The 23746-nt window shown below is 38.5% G+C and overlaps 1 protein-coding gene across 23 annotated transcripts in view; it reads left to right on the top strand.

The window, feature by feature from the left end:
• The window catches only part of LOC103142235 (SRC kinase signaling inhibitor 1-like), a 107622-nt gene that overhangs the window by 49524 nt on the left and 34352 nt on the right, over positions 1–23746 (top strand). For 18 of the 23 annotated variants that reach the window (XM_016674343.1, XM_016674348.1, XM_016674356.1 and 15 more), the window contains exons 2-4: positions 14042–14071; positions 14935–15299; positions 22261–22287. In XM_016674343.1, coding sequence (XP_016529829.1) covers positions 14042–14071; positions 14935–15299; positions 22261–22287 — 422 coding nt within the window. Of the gene's footprint in view, positions 1–14041; positions 14072–14934; positions 15300–18295; positions 19040–22260; positions 22288–23746 lie in introns of those variants that run through there. The other 5 variants (XM_016674344.1, XM_016674345.1, XM_016674341.1 and 2 more) reach the window with 3 other exon arrangements.

The raw sequence follows: 23746 nt of genomic DNA, 5'->3' as shown, positions 1-23746 counted from the left end.
GTCATTAAGCTAAGTATTGATCACATTAGCAGTGTGGGCAGATGCCAAGTCCTTTGTTTTGGCTCTCCACTCTTTTTCTAAATTCTGGGACCTTAATTTTCATATTAAAAGAATAATTTGGCCCAGTTAAGCTTTTTCTGCTTAGCCCAGGTCTGGCTGTATGTCTGGCTCAGAAGTTTCTTATCTCAAGGGCTGTAAGAGTTTTAGCTTGAGTTGGCTTGGCTTCATTATTCTCTCATGGCAACCATTTCTTGTGCAGCTTTTTTTTATGCCACAGTTTTTTCTTCCGCTCACACTTTTTTTTTAAATATGTTGATACAGGACTTGAATAGTTTTCGCTATGATTGTAGCATTTGTAATGCCTAAAAAATCTATCGATCTTCATAATTTGTAAGAAATTTTATGTTGTTCTCATTACCCGGCGAGCCGTAATCATAAAAAATTGCAGAATAAGTATGAAATATGTCATGAAATTTGCAATAAATTCATATGTGTATTTTACTTAAAATTAATCATTAAAATAATTTAACTGCTTGGTGATATTCAGTTTTTTGTTAGATGGCCCCGTAATTGCATTTTAATTACCACAGAGATCCAGAGTCTCAAGACTTGAATTGACAGATATGTTTTCCTGTTGAAAATGCAAGTATTCCCAAAGCATAAAGAGCTAAAAAAAAAAGAGGGAGAAAAACGACAAAGCAGCAGCAGAGGCAAACAAACACCATGGTAAAATGCTGCACTCTTTTCAAAACTATCCAGTATCCTAGAATGAAGGTTATTTTTATGGACTAAGAACTTTTTGCTTAAATAAGTATCCATAGTCCATCTTTTTTAAAATGCAACTAATTTGTTTTGTTTAAAAGATACAGTGAAATAAACATCCTTTCTGCAATGATTTGTTCACATCATTCACAAACACCCTAAAAGTGCTTTATAAGGGCACTTTTTTACTGTAGATGAGATAAATGCTGTGGCGGGAATCAAAGAAACTTTTGATGGGAGCCGCCGACCATTTAAAAAAGGAGTGCGCTTATTTTTGGGATATCCGTCTGTTTGGTCTCTTCATACATCCTCTGGGAGTTCTCTTGTGAGATTAATTTCTCGCCGTCAAGTTCTAGACTCCCTCCTGTCAAACACACGCTCCGGAGCCTATTTATAACCGGACGCCCTCTCACAAACACTAATGAGTCTCTGGGAGACAAATGGATTCAGAGGACACCTTGTAAACCCTCTACTGCTTATTTTGTTTCCCCCAAACACTCTTGCAGACCCAATGTCTCAATGCCTTTTCTTCCATTTTTTTAGGACTGTTTTCTTTTCTGTGTTCACACCTCATCCTGGCCCACTTTCTCACCAAAATGTATCAATCCCCGCTAACCTCTTTATGCCGTCCCCAGATGTCTCTGTAATATTTTGAGACTTTTTGAGTTTGACCACCTATATAGTCATCTTATATCTCCGTCTGTAGCTGTTTTGTCTGTCTGTCTTTCAGATTTCCACCTCTTCTTTCTCTCTGTCTTTGTGTTTCAGCTAGTTGTAAGTCAGTCCTTGTGCTGGCTGGATTAGTGATGGGCCGCTCTGCCAAGTGCTCTGGGGCTCTGGAGCAGAACATTTAACAACTGTCAAATTCGAGTGTCATTCACCCAACAGGTGGCGTGAAGAAAGGGGGAACAATCACAAAAAAGACATTTCCTGATGTCTCTGTTCATATTAAATGCTTGTGTGTTCTCTCTAAGTATCTAAGCCCCCTTCAAAGGCGTTCTGCTTGAGCTTCAAAAGCTTACATATTCAGTCTGTGTGTGAATTGAATAGGAATAGTGGTTAAAAGCATTTGTTTTGGTAAAATAGTGCACTAAAATCTTTAAAATTAAGAAAAAATGAAAAATAACATTGAATCGACCAGGTAATGATAAACTCAATTTTTTTTTCCTTAGTCAGAGATCAAAATCTCTGTGTTCTGAGTTGCTCCTTAATGCATTATAAAGAGTGCAAAGGTGTAAAAGCAACAAAGCAGTAAATAAGAGCAATTAGGCAGAATTTACTCATTGTTTGTCTGTGTTTATGACCCAAAACACACACCAACGCCTCCACAGCTCCACACAACCCCATGGGAAGCTGATGCCTCGTTTAGTTTTATGCGAAAGCCAACTTCCTGCCAATGGAGTCCATGTACAAGTGCATGACTGCTTGTCATGCACTTGTACATGGACTCCATGTACAGTGTTGGCTGCTGTATGTTTAGTCTTAACAACTGCATGCTGTCACTAGCTGACATTTGTGCAGACTTTGCCCTGGGTTACAGTTTAATACAATGTATGTTAAAAATCAGAGAAAACTGACGTACCCGAAGAGGGTTATGTTGATGAAAACACATTTCAAAGCAATCACTTTGACCTCAAATGCTACAAAGCTAGATGAACGTTATGAAAAACACATTTCTCTTTTAATGGTCACATTCTCATAATGATGTTTTAAAGCAACTATGTGCACACTGTCACAAACATTTTATTAAAGTAGCTAAAAAAAGATTATTCAAACTTTATAGGCAACAAGTACAGCACCCCAAAATTTCATTCCTTTATTATTCCACTGGATTAAAAATGTTTTTTTTTTAAATTTATTTATTTATTTTTTTAAACACATTTTTGTTAAGTGTGCAAATAATTTAGCTTTAGATTCATAGTTTTTTATTTGGCCTCACATGCTGGTATTATTACCTCTACTCAGTAGATACAGCAGCACTGCATGCCTACTTGGTTGTTGTTTATCACACAAGTGTTGTCAGGGGTTTGTCACTGTTGTTTTTGTTGTGGGCGCTGCGTTGCGCTCTGAGTGACAGCTTGTTAACATCGAACTCGTCATCTCCTCCTCTTTGTTCGTGCCAACTGGGCCCCCCCACAGATCACAGGAGAACCCCACGCCATCTGCACGCCTGCCACACCCCTTCTTCCTCTCTTTGCACACCCAAATGAGGCGCCTGAAACACACAAAGCACCATTGGGACCAGAGACAGAGAAGCAAACAGAGAGCAGAAGAAAGTAGAGAGTCAGCTTATGTTAGTGTACACAAAGATCAATGAATAAGTGATGAATAAATGGGAAAACAGGAGCTCACATATGACTTGCATTACTTCACGGTAGATTGAAAATGGTGCACACATATGGAATATACTCATTTGAGTCTGATATTGTCAGGGGAACTTAGTTATACTGACCTTGGAGAATATTTTTAGTACATAACAAGAAGAACACTCAAACTAAAGACAATTTACATGTTTTTTTTTTTTAGAAACTGTTTGCCAAGTAATGGCCCTAAAGTAAACTGAAGCAAACAAGCACATCTATTTATGATGCATTTGCTGTAAGTAATTTTCTCCAAGTTTTTTTGTCATGACATATAGATGGATACCTACAGAGAAGAAAAGTGAAGTTTTAAGTATAAGGTTGCATCAAATTATTAACAGCCAGGGTGCACTGGAAAAAAATTTAATTTGAAGCTGGAGTTGCTGTTTTGAAGGGAATTGCTCTTTACACTGTCCTCTGTGGCTGGACGAGCAATTACACTAACTCCCCACAAGGGACTGCTGTGTGCCGCTTAACTTCCTATTCCTATACAGATCACACGACAAAAAAGGCTGGTTTCCTTCTCAAATATTAAAGTTTTCACTTAACTTCCAACTTGTTTTATATCAACATGTAGTTTCTGATCTCACTGTCCTCAGATGCCATTTTTAATACAGAAGATAAAAGTCTTACTTTGTGATGAAAGAGCTTAGTTTAATATTATATAAAATGTTCTGAATGACAGCTGAGGGGAAATGCACATCCCTCTCCTTTGATTTTCCAATTTGTCTTTTCCAAAGCCGGTCGACAGCACAGCATGCAGTGTACACTTTGACAAATGACGATCTGCATCAAAACACAGATCTATGGGTGCCGTATTGACAGGACAACTTGTAATCTAAGATGCCCTGCTTGTTTCGCATCTGTCACCGACTACGCCTTCGCCATGTGACGCTTGTGCATCCTTTATCTATACACTTGCTGTTTCAATATGTTTGTGTGCATGTGTATTGGCTGCAAACGGCTTTGTTTAACAGCTGACTTGTTGCTAAGGCAACAAATCTGCAGCAGGAAATGATGCCAGTTTTTGCAGAGATAATTGCCAGTTGTTTTAATTGATTCTGGGGTTTTTTAAGGTCATTTTTTCTTGCTTCTTGCTGTTCCAATTAAAGAAAATCTTGGTAGAGTGGTCCAATTACCTTGTCAAGATAATTCCCATCAATGTGGCTTCCATTCTTCTTACAATTTCAGAAAAAAATAGCACTTTTGTGACTGCAGATGGTGAGTCTTCCAGGTAGAGGACAAGAAATATTGTCCATCTTAGAGTACAAAGAAGCGAAAAATGTCAAGGAGATTTCTAATCGATCGTTTCTGTAAAATACAACGTTTAGTGTCTTTTGAAGCTCCGTCCTGTCACACATGCTGGTGCTCCTGCCACCAGCTGAACCCAGCACTAAGAGCAACTTAAAATAAAGCTGAATGACAAGTCGTCAGAATCTACAGTCCATTAACTGGTTTTTAAATGGCAGACATAAAGCCAAGCATTTGAGTTTAATATCAAATCCTACACAGTGGCATTTTCAAATCATACTGCCATGGAGCGAAATCCAGCTAATTGCTAGTATCACTGTCACTGCTTGAACATTCGCTTCTGTTTCACTCGTGCTGCTGAATGTGTCCCATCTCTAACATTACCCGCGTGTTTGGGCACTTCTCCATAACTGCTGCTTGCATCTGTTCTCATGTAATCAGCTCATGCAAGCATTTGATGAATCTCAGCATGCAATGTAATTCACCAATTTGATTGAAAACCATTGGCAAAAGCCTCACTAATCTGACAATAAATGTGTGGGTATCTGAGATTGCTGGTTAGGTTATTCTGTTGACTATGTTTGGTAGTGAGACTGGCAGCAAGAAGATGCTCAAAGCAGGTCTGCTTTGAGAGAGGCAGCAATTAATTTCAATGCCTGAGCCAGCTTAGTAATCCTGCCCTATTAAACAGGTAACCTTAACAGGCAAGCAGCTCTATTAGCAGCGAGTCTGACAAGATTTAGTGCAACTTTGCCTGTCATCATTAAACCTCGGGCTCACATCACATAGCAGCAGCACAAATCAGGTTTAGAGCCCTCCAAAAAGATATTTTAATAATGATAATCTTGTTAAGAGCATTACTTTGGTTCTGAAATGTCTTCTTATGTTCAAAAACAAACAAAAAAGAGATTACCTTGCTTCTCCAATGTGTAACCTATTTAAAATCAATCAACTTACAACATTGCTTACCTCTAAACATTCAGAGAAATGATTTTCTTCTTTTTCTCCCTGGAATTCCAGATGGTGTTTAAGAGTCCATTAGCCATAGCCTTTTATTTTTTTCTTTTAAGAAATTAATGGTTAAATGTACAATAATCTCCTACAGTGTCTTACAGACTTTGTGATCTGGGGAGAAAAATGGGAAAACACTCTAATCTAGCAAAACAAACATTTTACATTAGTATTCAATATACAGTACAAGAGAAAGATTCCAAAGAAGTACAACCACCACAACAATTTTCAGTTTATTGAAATTATCCCGTTATCTCTACACTTTTTCACTTTTTCTAACATATCTTTGGGCTGTGCATGAAGCTAAAAACAATTGTGATTGTGGGAATCTTTCATTATAACCTAATACGATTATGTATTTATTTATTTATTTATTTATTTATTTATTTATTTATGTATGTATGTGACATTGTTCAACATTTTTTCCGTTTTTTCTGAAAGGCAAAAGCTACAGGCTTATGTGGTAACAGGGCATACGTGGCAACCCTTCTGCAGATAATAACAAGGATAAGCTACAAACTGTCCTTGCTATGTTCACATAGTGTGATATCTAAACATATTAATAGAAAGTTTAGTAGAAGGAAAGCGGTCTGTGGAGACAGGGTCAAAAGCAGCATTCCTGTCCAGGGAATCTCACTAAACTACTGTCATAGTAGAAGATGTCCTATGTTTTTTATTATGTGAGAGTGTGTGTGTGTGTGTGTGTGTGTGTGCGTGTGTGCGTGCGTGTGTGTGTGGGTTTGAACAGGTTTTGTTTTCATTGCAATAACCATAATACTGTATGGAAAAATACAGATATGTTTGCTTATTTACTGCAGTGATTTCGTGGTATTATCTGTTTTCAGTTTGAATTCAGTCCTTACTGGAACATTTCTACAGAAAACAAGCTTCTTGGTTTAGAATGAATAGAAATTAAACCTTTATTTAGTATTTTAACAAATGCTAATACTGTAGTTTACTCCCCTGTTGTTTTCTAAACAAGCAACACCAGGTGGATGGTGCAACAGGTGATGACATTTCCCCGACTGTAAAGTCTTGCTTTGATGTTTCGTTTTGTTGCTTCTTTCATCGCCGGCTCAGCAGTGCAATGAATTGTGCAGCTTTTTTTTTTTTCCTTTTTGTCTAAATATCTGTCTGGGTTACTGTTTGATAGGAATACTCTGGAGTGATGTGACAAGTCAACAATTTTAGTTTTGGTTTAAAGCGTCACTTGTTGAATTGAAATAATTGAGTGTAAAACTATCAGAGGCATTGCGATCTGCAGCCTGTTATTTTGTTTCCCCAGTTATGCTGTATTTCACTCTGAACATAAGGGTTCTTCTGCAGCTGGTTACTGAAGGTAGCTCGGGGGCTGTAGGGTTTTCCCTGTGAGAGAATCGTATCTGTACTGTTATAATGAGATGAGTGACATGTCTTCTTCACACCGATAGGTGCTCCCATGTGTCTTCTGCCCTGATTTAACAACAGGTTGTAATTGGAAAGTGTTCTCACCTGCTACTGCCCAGCTTTTATCACAATTGAAACTGAAACAAATAGGTGTGTCTATCTTCTTCATTTTGTTTCCCTTCTTCCCGTCTCTCTCATGTCTCCTTCAGCTGAGTAAACACACATCGGTAGATTTGTGCTACAGATCACCCCAGAGGTGTTTCAGTTGAACCTCTAGCTAACTGTAACTTTCTGTGGTGGATTTTATTTATTAACAGGTTTGTGGTAAGAGCCATATTTACTGCTGCCTGTCTACACTCTTCACAAGTGTTGACTGGGCAAAGAAAAATCATAAGCAGGCAGGTCTTGCTGGTAGGAAAACATTGTAAATAGAGGAGAGCAGGAGGTAAAAAGTTGGATCTGGCATCTTTATTGTGTTTTAAAGATCAAGGGAAAGTACTGGCATCACCTTCTATGCAGCTGTCTGTGTTAGTTTTATGTTAAGATGCCCGAAGCCTTTTGATTGCCTTGGTTTGTAATTACATCCAGCAGCTCACACATGCTTGCTGACCTTCCCGTGATGGCTCACTCTGTCTGCCAGGCTTTACTTTTCCCCTCTTAACTAGCTTCTCCTGTTGTAGCAGGAGAGGTGAGTGCTTCTCAGCTTTTTGAGATGATCTAGGGTGGAAGGTAGTTTGCATACTAATTTATGTTTAATTTTTAATTGAATTTAAGCCATAAACTTTCTACTTTAAGTGTAAATCAAACAAATCTAGCAGGAAAAATTGACAGTGAAGGGTAGCAATGTCACATGAAATTATAAGTAAAACAAACAGACCTAACAAACTGGCACCCTATGGAGAGATTTAGAAAAATCCTGTAGTAAGCAACATCTTTCCTTGGGTCATTTCAGAGGGTCACTGAAATTTAGTTGTGGAGCAGGAACACTATACAGAGTTACATAGTGCTCCTTGCAGGGGTCATACCATCTGTTTATCTCAAAAGTAAAGTAGCTGATGGTTGACAAACATTCTTGGTTAAATCTTAGTTAATGGCTGACATTCAATGCATGCTTAAGTTCAATTTTTTTTATATTGTAGATCTGTCTTTTTGTGGATTACATGATTCAAAGTAGCAGCTACTCCGGCCTCTTCTGTTGCTAAAGTGCTTTGTTCAGCCTTTCTTGTGTTCTTCTAGTAATTTGTTTTAACTGTCCCCTATAGAGCATGGCTCTACGAGTGCCAACCACTTCCAGTTTAGCTAATTTCTTTTTCCTTATAGCATTAACAGAAGAGCCTGAGTTGCACATTGCTGACTTTACTTCCACCACCATTATTTTCTGATTCAGTATTCCTGATCCAGTCTCTGTGTCCTGCATGCTCTCTCAGCCAGGAGTCCACAAGGAGCTGGTTTATGCCTTGCAGCAAATCAGTTTCTGTGTCAGAGAGGAGGAGTCGCTTTTACTCTGTAGCTGTCTGCAAAACAACAGACTTAATGGCCATACCACAAGCTTTACAAAATATAAAACATCGTTAAGTCACTCATGGAGAAACAACAGTGATGATTTGCACCAATTGAAATAAATTCAACAAATTTCTTTGAATTGGTTTTGGCCTTAATTTAGCACAAAACACAAAACAACAAAGAGACAACTGACAACAAAATTTTATTTCCCTTTGGGATTAATAAAGTATTTTGAATTTGAATTTGAAAAGACTATTGATGCTTTTTGTGCTCTTATGCACTCTTTAGTGGACCTTTTATAAATGTTTCTTTACATAATAGATAATTTTGATACTGTTCTCTGCTTTGTTTTGTTAATAAACAAAAACAATAGTGAAGCATTTTTTTTCAGTTTAATGTTGCTTAAAATTAGAACAGCAGTTGTCTTCTTGGTCTTATTGTGTCACATAAGCATTCATATTGTTTGTCTTGCTGTGTATTGATATACATTAAATACTTCAACAGTGTTGTTATTCTAAATGTTTTTTTTTATTCAAAAGCAATCAAAAAAATCTGTTGCTTACATTTAATTTGTTGAATTAAATTTGTCCAGGTTAAATAAAAATTTGCATTTTTTTTCCACTACAACATAGATATTCCTGGGTTAAAGCCAATCCACTGTAGCCCTACTGCAGAATATAACATGTCTTGTCTAGGATTGCCTAAGATTTATCTCTATTATTACTCCATCAAATTCACCCAGATTCCCTGTCCATGCTAAAGAAAAACATCCCCACAATGAGTCGGCTAACACCATGTTTGTCATATTAGGGTTGTTGTGTATAGGATGTTGTGCAGTGTTAGTTTTCCACCACACATTGCTGCTTGTCTGATTAATGATCTCCTTACCTTGCTGTTTTATTTAGGAAAGCCATGTCTTAGTAGGTTTGCATTTGTGCTGTACTCTTTCATTTTTGGATGATGGATTAATTGGTGTACAGCGCGATGTTCAAATTGTGGTACATTCGAGCAGAAAATTATTTAAATATCTGGAATATTCAGGTGTAGAATAATACTAAATACTTACCAACATGTTTCTAATGACTGTAAGTAAAAGTAATATTTTGGAGCTCCCCATCAAGGGTCCAGACTTGAATCTGATCCAGAATATATGGGGAGAGCTAAAGATTAGGGTGAAAGCAAGAAGGTTTTCCAATCTCAAACAGTTGGAGCTCATCACCAAAGATAAATTATTAAAGAGGTTTGATTGCTGCAATGCCCAGAACAATTCTTCTGTGGACTATTGAGAAGGGTATAAACAAGTTCTGACATATCACTTTTTATTGAAATGTAAATAAAAACATAAATATCTTTTACTGCCCCTTCTAAAATGCTTTCTTATGATTTCATTTCAATTCCAATACCTCTATTTCCATCACACACTCCTTGGTTGAAAGAAAATTATTTTACAACAAAATCTGCCATGTATATAAGATCAATTTTGAGATTCAACATACAATTTTTTATAGCTTAAGCCAGCTTTAAGATTATTAAGATTATTTGTAATGTTATCTCTGAGCTGTTTGGTGTGTCTCTTGGTCCTCATGATTCTGTTTTACTGTTGCTAGCTAATGTGCCACTGAGGGCTTCACAGCATTTATATTGAGATTAATATAATCTCAGTATTTATACTGAGATTAAAATATGCACAGGTTAGCTCAGTCAACTTTGAAACTGAAGAAAAGCATTTGGAGGTAATGTATCCTTTTCCTTTCACTTCTCAATAATGGGATACTTTTGTAGGCTTGTCACATAAATTCCTTCTAAGAACTTTGAAGATTGTGTTTGTAATAAAACAAAACAGAAGTGTTAAATAGGCATCAATGGCTACATAAGCTGTAGACTAATTAGGTTGCCAGAGGAAGCTGTAATTTCTTCAGACACCTGTGTCGCTAATAGATGTAAGGGATATGTGGCCCCTTTAAAACAATGTTTAGTCATTAGCCTCAGGAGGGATTTGAATGTTTAAAATACCTGTGAAATTAGATTTAACTACTGTATCCAGAGCTGCAGCCTGCGGCTCTCTTATCATGCTCTGAGACATGAAGACTCTTGTACATTCCCCTGCTCATTCTGACCCACTCGTACTACACCCTCAAAATATAAAGCTGCGGTTCCTGCCGCTTCCAAATCCATCAAAGCACTCAAACCACTTTCTCTGATTCTCCATACTGTGTAAGTCTGCATATAATGAGGGAGAATCCTTGAATCCTGACTTTAAAGTCCTGTTCCCCTTGGACTTTAGCCTGACAAGAAGGTAGGAAAAAAAAATGCTGTCTTTCTGAGTTAGTTGGTTTAAGGTTTGGATTTAGAAAGACTGAATATTCAAATGTGTGTTTTGATAATTTCTGTGGGTGTGTTGGCGATTGGTTCGTGTCACAAGCTGTATGCATAAATAACCAACCGAAGGCGGTGCAAACTGGTGACTTAAACCGTGAAAAGGGTGGCTTTGTGAAGAAAAGTCTACAAGTTCTATGAAAAAGATCAAACATTTAAACCTATTGACTGCTGAGAGAAGGTTTCATACAGTTTGTTTTCCATAAGCCAGAAGCAGCAATTACAGTTGAGATGCCAAGTTATTTTTTCTTATCTTGCAGAATCCATAATTTTAAGATCATAATTTCCCTCAGCCCATTTGTCTTCTATTATCTTTCCATGCCCACCCGCTTGCTCTCTTTTAACCAGGTAAAAGCTTTTGATCAGACCCTGGATCATTCCTTGATCTTCAAGTGGAGCTGGGATCTCGATGGCCGAGGTCACTGGTCTTATCAATTCAGATAGCAGGCTCTCTTTTCATTCAGGCACTTAATTATTCAGTGGATCAAAAAAGCGCTGCAACATGTTCTTCGTCTCCGAGTGTCCACATTAATCCAGCGTTAGATCCAGAGTCAAATGCAGACGTTTCTGTATTGCATTAAGGCGTTTATTTTTTTCACCAACATTTTTCACATTTGTGTTTTAAATTACGCTGCCGTTGCGTGGGCCCTCATTGTTTTGCCTGTCACCGTTGTTGTCTTCCAACTTATGTAGAAATGTATTCATTGTGAATGTTGAGAATACAAAAAGAATAACCTGTTCCCATTTTCTTTTCTTATATCCCTACCCACACAACTTCTTCTACTTCTGCTGCTTTTAAGATAGGGCCTTTTCATACAGTGTTGCAGCCCGGCTCTATAGAGTGCAGTTTGAAAAGTTTTTAGGGTAGAAATCAAAACACGTTTTATAAAGAAATATTCCTTTTTTAGCACAACAGAGTTGATTATCCTGAGTGTTTACAAAGTTGTTATCCCAACCTATATTTTGGCACAAGAGCTTCTTTTTTTTTGCACAGTAATAATTGCTGTGCAAAAACACGAACGTGATTACAGTTCTTTCAGGCTTTTGTTTTGTAGAAAACAGACATTCTGGATGTGAAACACCTCAGTGCTGCTATTGTTGTTATTCATCCAGAGGCACACAGGCTTAGATAAACTCCTGAAGAGTGAAATGGAACAACAAAACACATAATGGGCTGACTAGCGGGATTTCTCCATTATTGCATTTAAAACATTGGCAGACCTGACAACTTCAAAAAGACAAACATATTTTAAAAACTCATCACTCTGGTCCTTCAAACAAGGTCTTATATGTTTAGTTTTTTTTCCATTTTCAAACCTTATCTTTCTTATGATACACACACCAGTTCAGTAAGAATATACGTGAAAATTTATATGAGAAATAATTTGGCTATTGTAAAATATTTTGGTACGCTTGAAAAGTATGCAACATTACAAGCAGACGGTGCTCAACAGAGGGTGAAGAAAGAGTCAAACGTATATTATTATTTCTTGATTGAACATTTGCATTCAATGTTCAAACAAATCAAAATCGTATTATTTGTGTCTTCTCCAGTACTTTCTTTGTCTCCTTTAATGGAGACAAATTCTCACAACAGTGATAGAAAGTAGGGGAACGACAGACTGCTAAATACTGTGGCCTCAGCAAGAAAAATCTCACCAAGCAACTAAAACAGTCGACATTCTTCATGCCAATAGGTACACTTATACGCCCATGGGTTGGCCCCTTAAGCATAGAGATCAGTGTCCCAACTTGGGAGAACGACACATACCCCAAAGTATGCATGAGTGTTTCAGGCTGCAGTTCAAATTCAAAATGTGTCTTCTGTGCTTTCAAAGAAAAGCCCTGGTAACATGTTTGGATTAAGGAAGTGAGGATGTTGAAGAGGAGGAAGAAAAAACAAGAGCAACTGTTCACATGCCTTAAAATCATATAAAATCATCTCATATAAACAATTAATCACAAAAAACCCTCAAAAAACAACAGGCTTCTTTTCTTCAGCAGTGATTAACTTACAGCAATCTGTTTTTGAAAAACAAATTTTGAATTCTTTTGCAAATTATTTCTTTTGTCTGTACTGTTGAATATTTAAGCAGAACTCCTCTCAAACAGTGCACCTTATGCAGAAACCCTCAATTTTATCATGTTACTGTTAAGTCTTAATCTGAAAGTTCTAATGTCGTTTCCGTCTCCGCAGCAAGGCGGTAACTGGTAGTGTAGGTGCAGAAACTTCACATGTAAACAACCAGATAAGAACAGCCACCATTGTTTTCACATTTCAGTTAGTTTTTTAAAATTTTCCCACTCCACTTTCCAGCGATGTTCAAACTGGTTTTACCCGGTGATGAATGGCTGCCTAACCAAGGCAGAATCTGAGAGAAGGAGCCAATCAGCTGATAGTATGTGCATCATTTTGCTTTGTCAGCTTTTTACTGTCATGCTGCGGACACTCCGGCACATTAACAAGCCATAACACACAGCCACGGCTTTCCTCACTATTGTAATCAGACCCTTGAGTAAGGTCCTTGTTAGCTGATGCACAATAAGCTCCAGTCTAATGAAGTGTAAACCAGATAGGAGGGAGCTCTAAGCGGGAGTTTAGATGAATATGACCGGCAGCCTTGGAGAGCAAGGCAGAACTCAATCCTAATGTTGTTAGCCAGGAGGTCATTCCTTTCTGTCTCGCCCTTTACTCAGTTTATCAGCGCTTCATAATGTGAAGGATGTAAGGGCAGAGTGTTAAAAGTGAGGATCACGCTTAAGTGCGAGAACTCTTTGAGCGTGACTAAAGTGAGAAGTGGGTTGAGAATCGGTACGCTGTTTGAGTTCTACTTTTCTGGAGTTATCACAGACCTGCTCCGACTAACAGACTTACTCTATGTGTCGGTTTATCCTTTATGTGGAAAACGTCTGTCTTTCTCCTCTGTACATTACCGGTCTAATTGCAACTTTTGCCTAGAGAAATCTTCCTCTGCTGCTCACTCGTTCAGCTATTCCTATTGCTGCTGATGAGCATTTCATGTGTAGGAGGTCAGCTTTCTTTAGCCTTATTTTACACTTTTAATTTAACCAGAATTGCAAAATTGATTTTTTTCCCCACCTAATCACTGACTGTAATTTGCAATTTAATTTTGCTGTGAAAATGCATAATCATCATCATTCATTCCAGCAGGTTATTGGAAGACAAACAGCATTCATATCCCACCATCCGTATGTTAACTTGTTTGAATCCATTATGATGCATATATAATGCATTACCTTCTGGTAACCCAGAGAAAGTGCTATCATGCCTTGATAGCTTTTTCCATCGCCATATGAACTAGACCTGATGTGTTTGCTTGCACATCTGTGCACAAACACACAAATTAACCCTTCACATGTTTCTCTTTTAGCCAACGCTGGGGCCTGTTATCCTAAGCAAGGTAACTCACCGGGCGAATGGCTCCCTGCTTTTTTGTTCCCTCCTAAGTTCATTGCTATTCCAGTCACATATTTTATGTGTAACCATCTTCTTCCGCCTGTCTTTGTTCTCTTCCTGTCTGATTTCCACCTTGGGCTGCATTGCCTGTCAGATTGAGCACTGATAAAAAGGCCACGTGCTGTCAGAGTGATGGGAGTCCTTAAAATGGACAGAAGGAACAGAGAGATAGTGAGAACATGTAAAGAAAGTGTCAGCGGGTGACAGGTGTCTGAGGGAATGATGGGGAGAAGTTGCTGAGAAAAGTAAGACAGAGTAATGATAGAAATGATGTACCTGTTCCTACATGTTCCCACCTGACTTTCAATCACTTAATGTCAAGACATTTCTTTTTGGCTGTTTTCTAAATAAAAACATGAGAGCCACTTAAAGACAAACAGGCATATCAGAACGGAATAACCGACAAAACAAATTCAGCTTAGAGCCCCTGCCTTTGATCTATTGCAGAAGCACTTTACTTTTCTCATTTTTCTTCCCCCTTAGAACTTGAAATCAATAATTCTGCAAGAAACTGCTCTGTCCTGGTGGCAAATAGTCTAACATCCCACCCCATTTCTCTCTCTTTCTCTCTCCTGTCCCCTTTGTGCCGTTTTTCCTCTCTGCTCCCCTCTGCTTCACTTGTTTCCACCTGTGTGTGTCTGCTGCCTGTCTGTATGTCTCCACCCTGAAATGTTCCTGGATGCGGATTTGGGTGGCAATTTGCCTCTCATCCGTACGCGTTCCGCCCTCCTTCCTCTTACCTCTTTTTTTCCTTTTCCTCATCCCTCCTTCTCTTTCTCCTCCTCCTCCTCCATCCTCATCCTTTAGATCCCGAGCGTGGTGGCAGTCACATGATCTCCACAGATGACCTGGAGTATCCACGAGAGTACAGGACGCTGGGGAACAGCGGCCGGCGTTTCTCCAATGTCGGCTTGGTGCACACATCTGAGCACCGCCACACTGTCAGCGCCGCACAGAGTCTGGAGGCCCTGACCAACTTGCATAAGGCTGACATGGAACGGAAGAGGGACGCCTTCATGGATCACCTGAAGAGCAAATACCAACAGCAGCAGCAACAGCAGCAGCAGCAGCAGCTGCAGCATCCGCATCACAGCCCCCACCACAACCCACCATCACCCTCACCATCCCATGCCAGCATGAGGGGCTCCTCGGATCGGTCTGCTAGAGAACAGGTAATAATATTTGTTATGTATTTTTACTGATGCCCTGAGATATGTTTTTTTTTTTTTATAATTGTGTTAACTTGTGACTTAAGGCAGATGCAAAAGTGTCTGCAATTCCATTTATTTCCTGATGCACTATTGTCAGCTTTTTAGCTGCTTGTGAATTATATCACTGTTAGTCTAACAATAGTCCATTCTAAAGGACACAAAACAGACTTGTACTGGATAATTAAAGCAGCTGTTTTTAGTTGACGTGTCCAGATTCAAGTGTCAGATCATGGTTCTAATCTAGGGAGTATTAAATTGATGGTATCAAAGTCCCTAACTTAAAGGGAATATCTTATGCAAAATTCACATTTGGCATATTTTTATACTTTCACTTGGGTTTCTACTGCTTCTAAAAACAGCCCAAATGCTTAAAAAACCCAGCTGGTTTTTGACAATAAGTTAAAAACCAGGTTTTTGAAATTACAAGTTTCAAAAGCCTTCCGAATGTAATGTCACAAATCAGCAAGCACTGCCTCTCACCTAGTAACTCCAGCAAAGCAAAGCAACCCCAGCGAAGCCCAGCCTGTAGCAACCCAAGCTGAGCTCCAGGACATTTGGTTAGCTGGTTTTACTGCTGTGTGCGCACTACGGTGGCTGGTGGAAAAGATAAGTGTTTTGTTGTTGATTTACTATTCAGAAACCACTTGCTGCATTCTTATTGGTTGTGCCGGAGGCTCTACTTCTGCTTTTCAAATATAGACGGTTGTGTAATTGTGAATTTGCCTTCAGCCATTTTCACAGTCAAGTGTAAACATTGGCAGAACTGAGCAGACTAAATCTCATTATCTAAAATGATTTTGTGCAAAAAATTTAATGAACATGCTTTGTATAGTTCATAGACCTATCCTAACCAAATCAAGGACGCCTAATAGGTCACCTTTAACAAACATACCATGTTATTGTTGTTCTAAATTTGACTTTGCCAGCCACACCCTAGTCAGTGTTTAGGAACTGCAGCCCTTTTCCTGTTCATGACCTTTTTCTAACCATGTTTGCAATGATTCTTACTGCTGAAATAGAGACTGTGTTTGGTGCTGCATCTTTCTGGCTCTCTTTGCCACATTTTGTTCACAAGCTGTACGGAATGTAACCGTGACACTGAAAAAAATATTTTTGGATATTTAAAGTGTAGCCCTAAAGGGACATTTTGAACATGACCAAGAACAGCAATTTTATTTACCCTGACTGTTTTTTGCAAGAATTTTCACTCTGAAGTCCAACACAGGACTATTATTCGGCAGATACGGAGCAGGCAACTCCTCGCTCCACAGCAGTGATGAGTGAGGTCTTACTAAGATGTTGCAAGTAGGAAAAGGCTATTACAGTGACTACATTTTATGGCTTATTTAGATTCACTACAAACTCGATAGAATAAGTTAACCGTAACAACGTTTAAAGGGATTTTGTCAAAGCAAATTTACTATGTTCTCTGTTGAGGCACAAGATGAGAAAACTCGTGTCGGGATTGGAACCGGATTATTATCACTTCAAAGGAAATTTGTAATACTCACAGATATTTCATAAATAAGACACAGAGAGACATCTTGTGATCAGTAGTACCTCCTTCTTCTCTCCAGTTGTGATGTTCAGACCAAAAAGCTTTATTTTGGTTTCATCGCATCAGAGAGTTTTGTGTCTCTGGGTCCAGTAATCTTTAAGTTGTGATTCTGCCAACTTCAAGCAAGTTTCCATCTCCATATGACCACTTTAATGTTAAGTACTGGTTAGTGGAGAGCATAAGCAAAGTGCATGCAATAACCTTCTGGAGATATTCCTATCTGCAAAGACTCTCTGCCTATGAGTTTTTTTATATTTTCAAATAATGGTTGTCAAATTTCATCCTCCCAAAATGTTTTATGTCCTTCACCAGATTTGTGTTTTGAAACAATCAAGTCTCAGGGGCCTAAAGACAGTTTCTTCAGCTTTATTGTTTGGTGTTTTCCATTCCAAATCAAGTCCAGTCAGTTGAACTCACCACAGATCGACTTAAAGTTGCAGAAAGTTGTGAAGTATGATCAGTACAAAAAAGATTATGGCTGTGAAGAAAGTGCTTTTGTTATATCACCGTTGTTGTTGTTGTTATTCTATTTAATGAATTTACATAAAAGGTAAATTTTTTGTTGACCCGGGTTGTTTAGTGTAGATGCTGCAGCTCTACAATTATTATTGGCGATTTTTATGCTGTTGAAATGTTGTATTTATTTTTCTGTGCATTAAAGACACTTAGATTGTTTTCACACTTGATAGTTTGGTAAACTTGATTCAACTGGGGACAGAAATTGCACCATTTGTAACATTTTTAGCTTGAGTGGTTCGCTTTCACACCGCACTGTGTCAACATATTTACCCCATCACCTGTGGTGCCGCTGGACCAAGAACCACTAAAGGAAATATGATTACTTCTAAAGGAGACATGACCACAATTTCCTTCTTCATGAAATGTAAACAAAAATGGAGTACTGTCAGATTTGAACTAGGACTTCTTGTTTGACTTTGGCAAAGGAGCACAAAACATTTCTCCTGCTAGCACTAGATTAGCGAGTTTGTTTTGGTTGTATTTAAACAGATTGCCCTGCACCATACCCTTCTTCATTTTTTTGGAGCGACCTCTGCTCAGCTTTTCATACACATATGCATCCAAACCAAACCACATCAGAGTTCACTTCAACCGAAGCTAGACCTCTGTGATGTCATTCACATCTCCCCAAATGAACTGGATTTCCTAGGCAAACAAACTAGATTTTGGTTAAAGCAGACTTAACAGGGCCGATGTGAATGCACCCTTAGTTTTTATGATACATTGCAAGGATTTTTATGTTGTATCTGTCGAGTATTGGCTAGTTTCTGCTTGGCAGATCCTGCAAAGTGTTACCTTGGGGGACAAAACTGGATCCCGTGAGGTGAAGGAAGACATATTTAAGCATTTAAATGATTTTTGCCCCTTTGAAGTGTAGCTTATGTAAGAACCAGTTTCACAGTTTCCGTCCCTGCAGCAAACATGCAAAGGGCATGTAAGCGCTGCTGCTGTATGTAAATTTGGGAAAATTCAGGCGTAATGACGTGACAAAAAAGCACACGAGGGAAGAGGAGAGAGAGAATGAAAGGGATTGAGAGAGAGAGTTGGGTGGGTGAACGACAGGTGGAGTCCCGGTTGCCTTGGGAACCACTCCCATATAAGGCACGAAGGGATATCGTATTGCAAAGGTCAGGTTGTGTGGAGAAGAAAGAATGGGACAATAATGAAGACAGAAATGATTGACGAGTGGAGGGACAGCACGGTGAGCAGACGGATCCTGAAGTGACAGGGCATTTTCACTGCACCAGGGAGGGAGCAGCAGACTCCAGGATTCCTTGTCATTTCTCTCGTGGAGGGAAGCCAGAAGGGGGCGGGGGTTCGTGGTCGCAGTCAAGCAGTCCACTGACCAATTAACCAGCACCAGCAGGACACGACCGCCCATCTGTGAAGGAGTTAATCGGCTGGTGTTGTAATGAATTAAATAAAAAAAGAGTTTCCGCCGCATGTGCAATTGTAGAGCGAGACGGGGAAAGAGAGGGACTTGAATGAGGAAGAGGGAGATTTGTAAGAGAAGCAGAGGGAGGGAGAGACGAGCAAACAGAAAAAAAAATGCGCTGAGGATTTTCTGCACCTGATGGACAGTCTGGGGTGACTGGAGTCTTGGACAGGCACAGGTGCTCTGCAGGTGAGATTTAACTGGGAGCTGGAAGCTGTTGCAGAGAAGTGTGTATGTGAGCGTGTGTGTGTGGGATAAGGATGTGCCAGCTGGGATTAGATTCCACGCCTGTTATGTTTGTTGTGGTTGTTGTAGTGACAGAGTGCATATGCCTCAGCAGGCGGAAACCCACAGCAGACAAAAGCTGAGGGGACGATAGTAAAAGCTGTGCACAAAGCTTTTCGTGTCTCCCTTCGAGCGTGGGGTTGATTTTCTGTGCAGATATTATCTGTGTTTTTAGAATGGGTAGCGAAAGCTGCTGTTGTGTTGCAACTAAACTGGACCACAGGATGATTTAGGGTGCACGAGTAAGAATGAGTGAGATGGAGGGGAGTGAGATGGAGGGGAGCAGGGAAGATGACGACATGAGAAAAAGTGGAGGAGGGAAGGGAGGGAGTAAAGAGTCTGCTTTACATGCAGGTCAGGTAACGCAGCGCGCCACTCTTTGAGGCTGCGTTTCTTCGCTGGACTCCACTTGCACGTGTCTGTGTGAATGTTTAATTGTGCAGATGATTCTCACATTTCTGAAGTGAGAGTTTCATTTGACCCCTCAGTTCTAAGTTTAATCTGACATCTTAAATAGACCGCAGTAATTATCCGCTTAAGGCATAAAGTGACATAAGAAGCTGCTTGTAAATTTGCAGCAAAGCATAGAATAAGTTGTTAAATGTACTCTTACGACAGAAAATGTTCTTTAATTGCATGGTTGTCAGGGGTAACATAATCAAATAAACCCTCTCCAGTTTGCTTTTTGTAGTATTTACAACTCAAAGTCCAAGCTGTGTTTATCTGCCTCTGTCAGCAAAGCGGGCAGAAAGGATTAGATATGTTTACCTTAGCATCACAAGTGCACGTTATTAATGCAACAGACGTTGCCAAAGACAGATGCACAAAACCACAAATTTCTTCTCCGCCATTAAAGCTGGTGTCTCTGACTTATTTTGTCTTGCGGGTAAGAACAAAATCATTCTTCTTAGTGTCATAACAAATTAATTGCTTTTATTTACAACATTGAAATGATGCCCTTGGGCTCCCCGCAGATGATGAAACTTTCTGGTTATGTTCAATATAACCGGATAGTCAAGGCCAGTTTACTTTTACTCTGGAGAGACCTCATGATTAGCTCGTCCCTGACACAGACCCATTATCAATGACCCATTAACCCCTAACGCAACCTCTCCTCAGAGAACATGATATTATTAACAAATTCATCCATCCAGTGCGTTTTAAAATAGCTTATTTACACTTGTTGAACCAATGCTTGAGGAGTGTAAAAAATACATGTTTGTATTCAACAACAGCAACCAAAAACATTTGAAAAATACAAACAGCACAGCTGGCAGGAGTATAGACTTTTTTTCACAGCATTACATCAAAGCGTTGTCTTTCATTCTAGCTGCTATGACGTTTGTCAGGAGTCATTTATATGTTAAAGGAGAAAGAAGCGTAGGTTGAAATTTTGATGTCTTTTTTTTCTTTTGGCATATGTCTGAGCCTATATGTTCACATACCTCTAATATTAAAGTACTATATAAGGAACAACTGGATTTCTCAGTTAATCAGCCATTATCAGCTGCGTCTTTGTTTCCAGGTTGTTGAAGTTCTTACTATTGCTGTAACATAATTATCAAAGCTCTGGCTCTTTTCCAGAAGACTCCTTTTATAAAACAGCGTATATGAATGCAGCAACTGACTGAGCAAACTCACAAAAGAAGCAGCTTGACAGATAAACCTCGATGTCAAAGTATGCTTAATTACAAAGAACATATATATGGAGGGGCTATTTAATGCTAGAATACTTTTGTCAGCGTTAAGTGCTGTTGTTTGCATTTTCATTATAAAATTAACACATTAATCAGAGTAAAACAACATTTATATTAGAAAAGTACATTGAAGTTGGTATTTACTTTATTTTTGGCCAAATGTTGGAATATTATATGTCCAACTGTTTTCTGCAAAACAGAAAGAAAACATCAACTAATACTGAGTATTAATAAATCAGGTACACCTCTGAATTACCAAGCAGTTATTGCTGTTTTCACAAATACATTGCAGCCAGAAAAGTGCCAGACATGAGTTTTTATCTAAAGCAGAATACATTTAATGAAGAGGATCTCCTGCTGTGAGGAGTTAGCATAAAACAACAAGACCTAATGATATGTACCTCCCTTGTTCATAAAAAAAAAAGCATCTGTCAAGTTTCATGGCTTGTGGAAAAATATCAAAGTCACAGTTAAATTCTAATCTTATTGATTATAAAACTTTTTAATAAACTAAACTCTTGAAATAGGTTTATTCTCAGCATAAGCATATATTTAATTTATGATTATATATATATTGAAAACACACTGACTATCATAACTAAAAACATGCCTGTCACTTTTTTAATCCTATCTCAGGGTAATGTGGACTTTATAGAAGAGAACCTAAATTGGGTGAATATTGCCTGCAGAGAAGTATAAAAGTGGAGTTGGAATTACAATTGAGATTTGTGAACTCTGCTCCATCTTTAATATTGCGTATCGTCAACTTGAGATATTGCTAGGCCAGCAGTGACTATGTCTGGTTTTAACTATGGGGTAATTATGGCTTATTTTAAGTCTTGTTACCTTAGGCCTTTTATGGATATGTTAGCACTTTTTCTGCAATGTCCAACCAGCAGGAATGGCAAATGTGCAGATGTTTGCTACGTTATTCAGTGTTGCAAATTAGCAGGTCAGCTTTGGGGGTTGTGATGAAAAGTGAGCAGCAGGTGGAAGGAGATTGGAAGAAACCAGAGAGCAAGAAGGGGACAAAATGGTTGTTTGCCAGTGTTGAAATCTGGGAGAAAAGCCAACGTTGCAAGGAGAGAATGGACTGCTGATTTTACTTAATATTGCTCTTTTCATTTCATTTATAATAACACAATCTCATGTCAGGTTTTCAGTAACCTGATGCCTGAAAGCGGAGCCATTACCTCCATCATTGACCAGTCAGTGCTTGTGTTTTCCATATATGCTTTAAATTTACCTGTCAGCAATATACAGTAAATCCTTACAGAAGGCAGGATAAATAAAAAAAAATCGTTGTTACATTTCAACTAATGTTTTTAAAGTTTGCATTTTCTTGCAATTATTATGTATGATTCTCGAGAGAGTAATTTCTCTATCTTTCTCGTGTTTCTTTCTTTTGTTCTTCATGAAACTCCACAGCAACAGCCCAACTACTGGAGCTTTAAGGTTAGTGCTCCTTGTCTAAGTGTGTTTGTCATTCTTCTGTCTGTTTTGTGTGTGTTTACGTCTGTGGCATCTTGTCCACCCCCAACCCACTTAATGTCCCTCTTGCTGCTCTTTTTTCACACCCTTCTTACTCCTGCAACATCTTTTCACTTTTTTGGACAGAGCTTGTGTGGTTGTGGCTTATGTGGTGACAGAAATGTCAAGGGTGAAAACAGCTTAATCTTCTTCGTGCCAATTTAATTTGTAGACCTTCATGAACTCGTGACACCTCCGTTAGTTAGCATTACTGACTGGAAACATTTGACCGGCTGGTTGTATTATGCTGGCAGTGAAGTAGAGCTATCAAATGTGTCTTTATGGAGTGGTTTTTGATGAGCAGAAATTAAACAGAGGAAAAAGCTGAAAAAAAGAAGCTGAAAGAATAAAACAAAAGCATCAGATTTCAAAATATTCAAGATCCAAAACTACGTCGAAAAACACAGTGTTTTAGTTGACAAACAGCTAAGAAGTTGATGTTTTTCACCTCTAATCAGATTATTAGATCTGAAGTATAATATAATTGCAAACTAATAAAAACAATTACTGCACTTATTTTGTATTATTTTATGTTGTAAATTAAATGCTACTATTATGTAGTAGCATTTGTCGATAAAATCTGATCGTTTTCTGGTATTTGGTTTAATTATTTCAATGCTACTGAACCATAAAATGTAGTTTTAGCCGCCTACTTTCCCTGACATTGTAAATTGCTGTTTCCTTTACCCCACAACGTTACTTTAAATTTGTGTATTTGTGTTGCTGTTTTCTTAAATTGTGTGATTATTCAGAAAACAGTAAGATCTATACACTGATATCAAAGGTGCTTCTGCAGAGATAGATTTTACCATGAAAGCATCAAAAATATTTAGTGGGGGGAAGATTTGAAGATCATTTCTTATACACAATGTGAATGACACCTTTTATATTTGCAGGGCTTTCTGCAAAGCTTTCTTTCTAATCAGTGAAGCTCCAGAAACCCACGCCCTACTTCAGCATCCCACCAGCTCTAATCTAAACTCAGCTTTCCACTCTTGTGCTTAGCTTAGCTGAGAGTCCGGGGAGATTAAACAAAGGCTACACTCAGCCGCTGTGAGGTTCCTGAAAGAAAATCTTGGAATATATTTCTATTTTTATCCAGTAACATAATCTCAAACGAAAAAAAAAAATAATTACTTGAATGCATTTATCTTCCACATGAGAAATTATTAGTTGTGTCAATTTGTTTTCCACACACTCTGCATTCCTGTACTTTGAATAACTTCTTTTTTTAAATTGTGAATAATTGCTAGCTTTTTACTGAAGTATTTCTCAAGGCTAGAACCAACAAATAACCTGTTTAACCTCTTTCCTCTCTTGACAACCTGTTTATATCATCCATGGTCATGGGCCTGTTCTTTTGATTTCATCTCTTCAGCTCATC

Source organism: Poecilia formosa, unplaced genomic scaffold (genome assembly GCF_000485575.1).
Source record: "Poecilia formosa unplaced genomic scaffold, Poecilia_formosa-5.1.2 Scaffold94, whole genome shotgun sequence".
Lineage (NCBI taxonomy): Eukaryota > Metazoa > Chordata > Actinopteri > Cyprinodontiformes > Poeciliidae > Poecilia > Poecilia formosa.
This window is presented reverse-complemented; position numbering and strand designations above follow the sequence as displayed.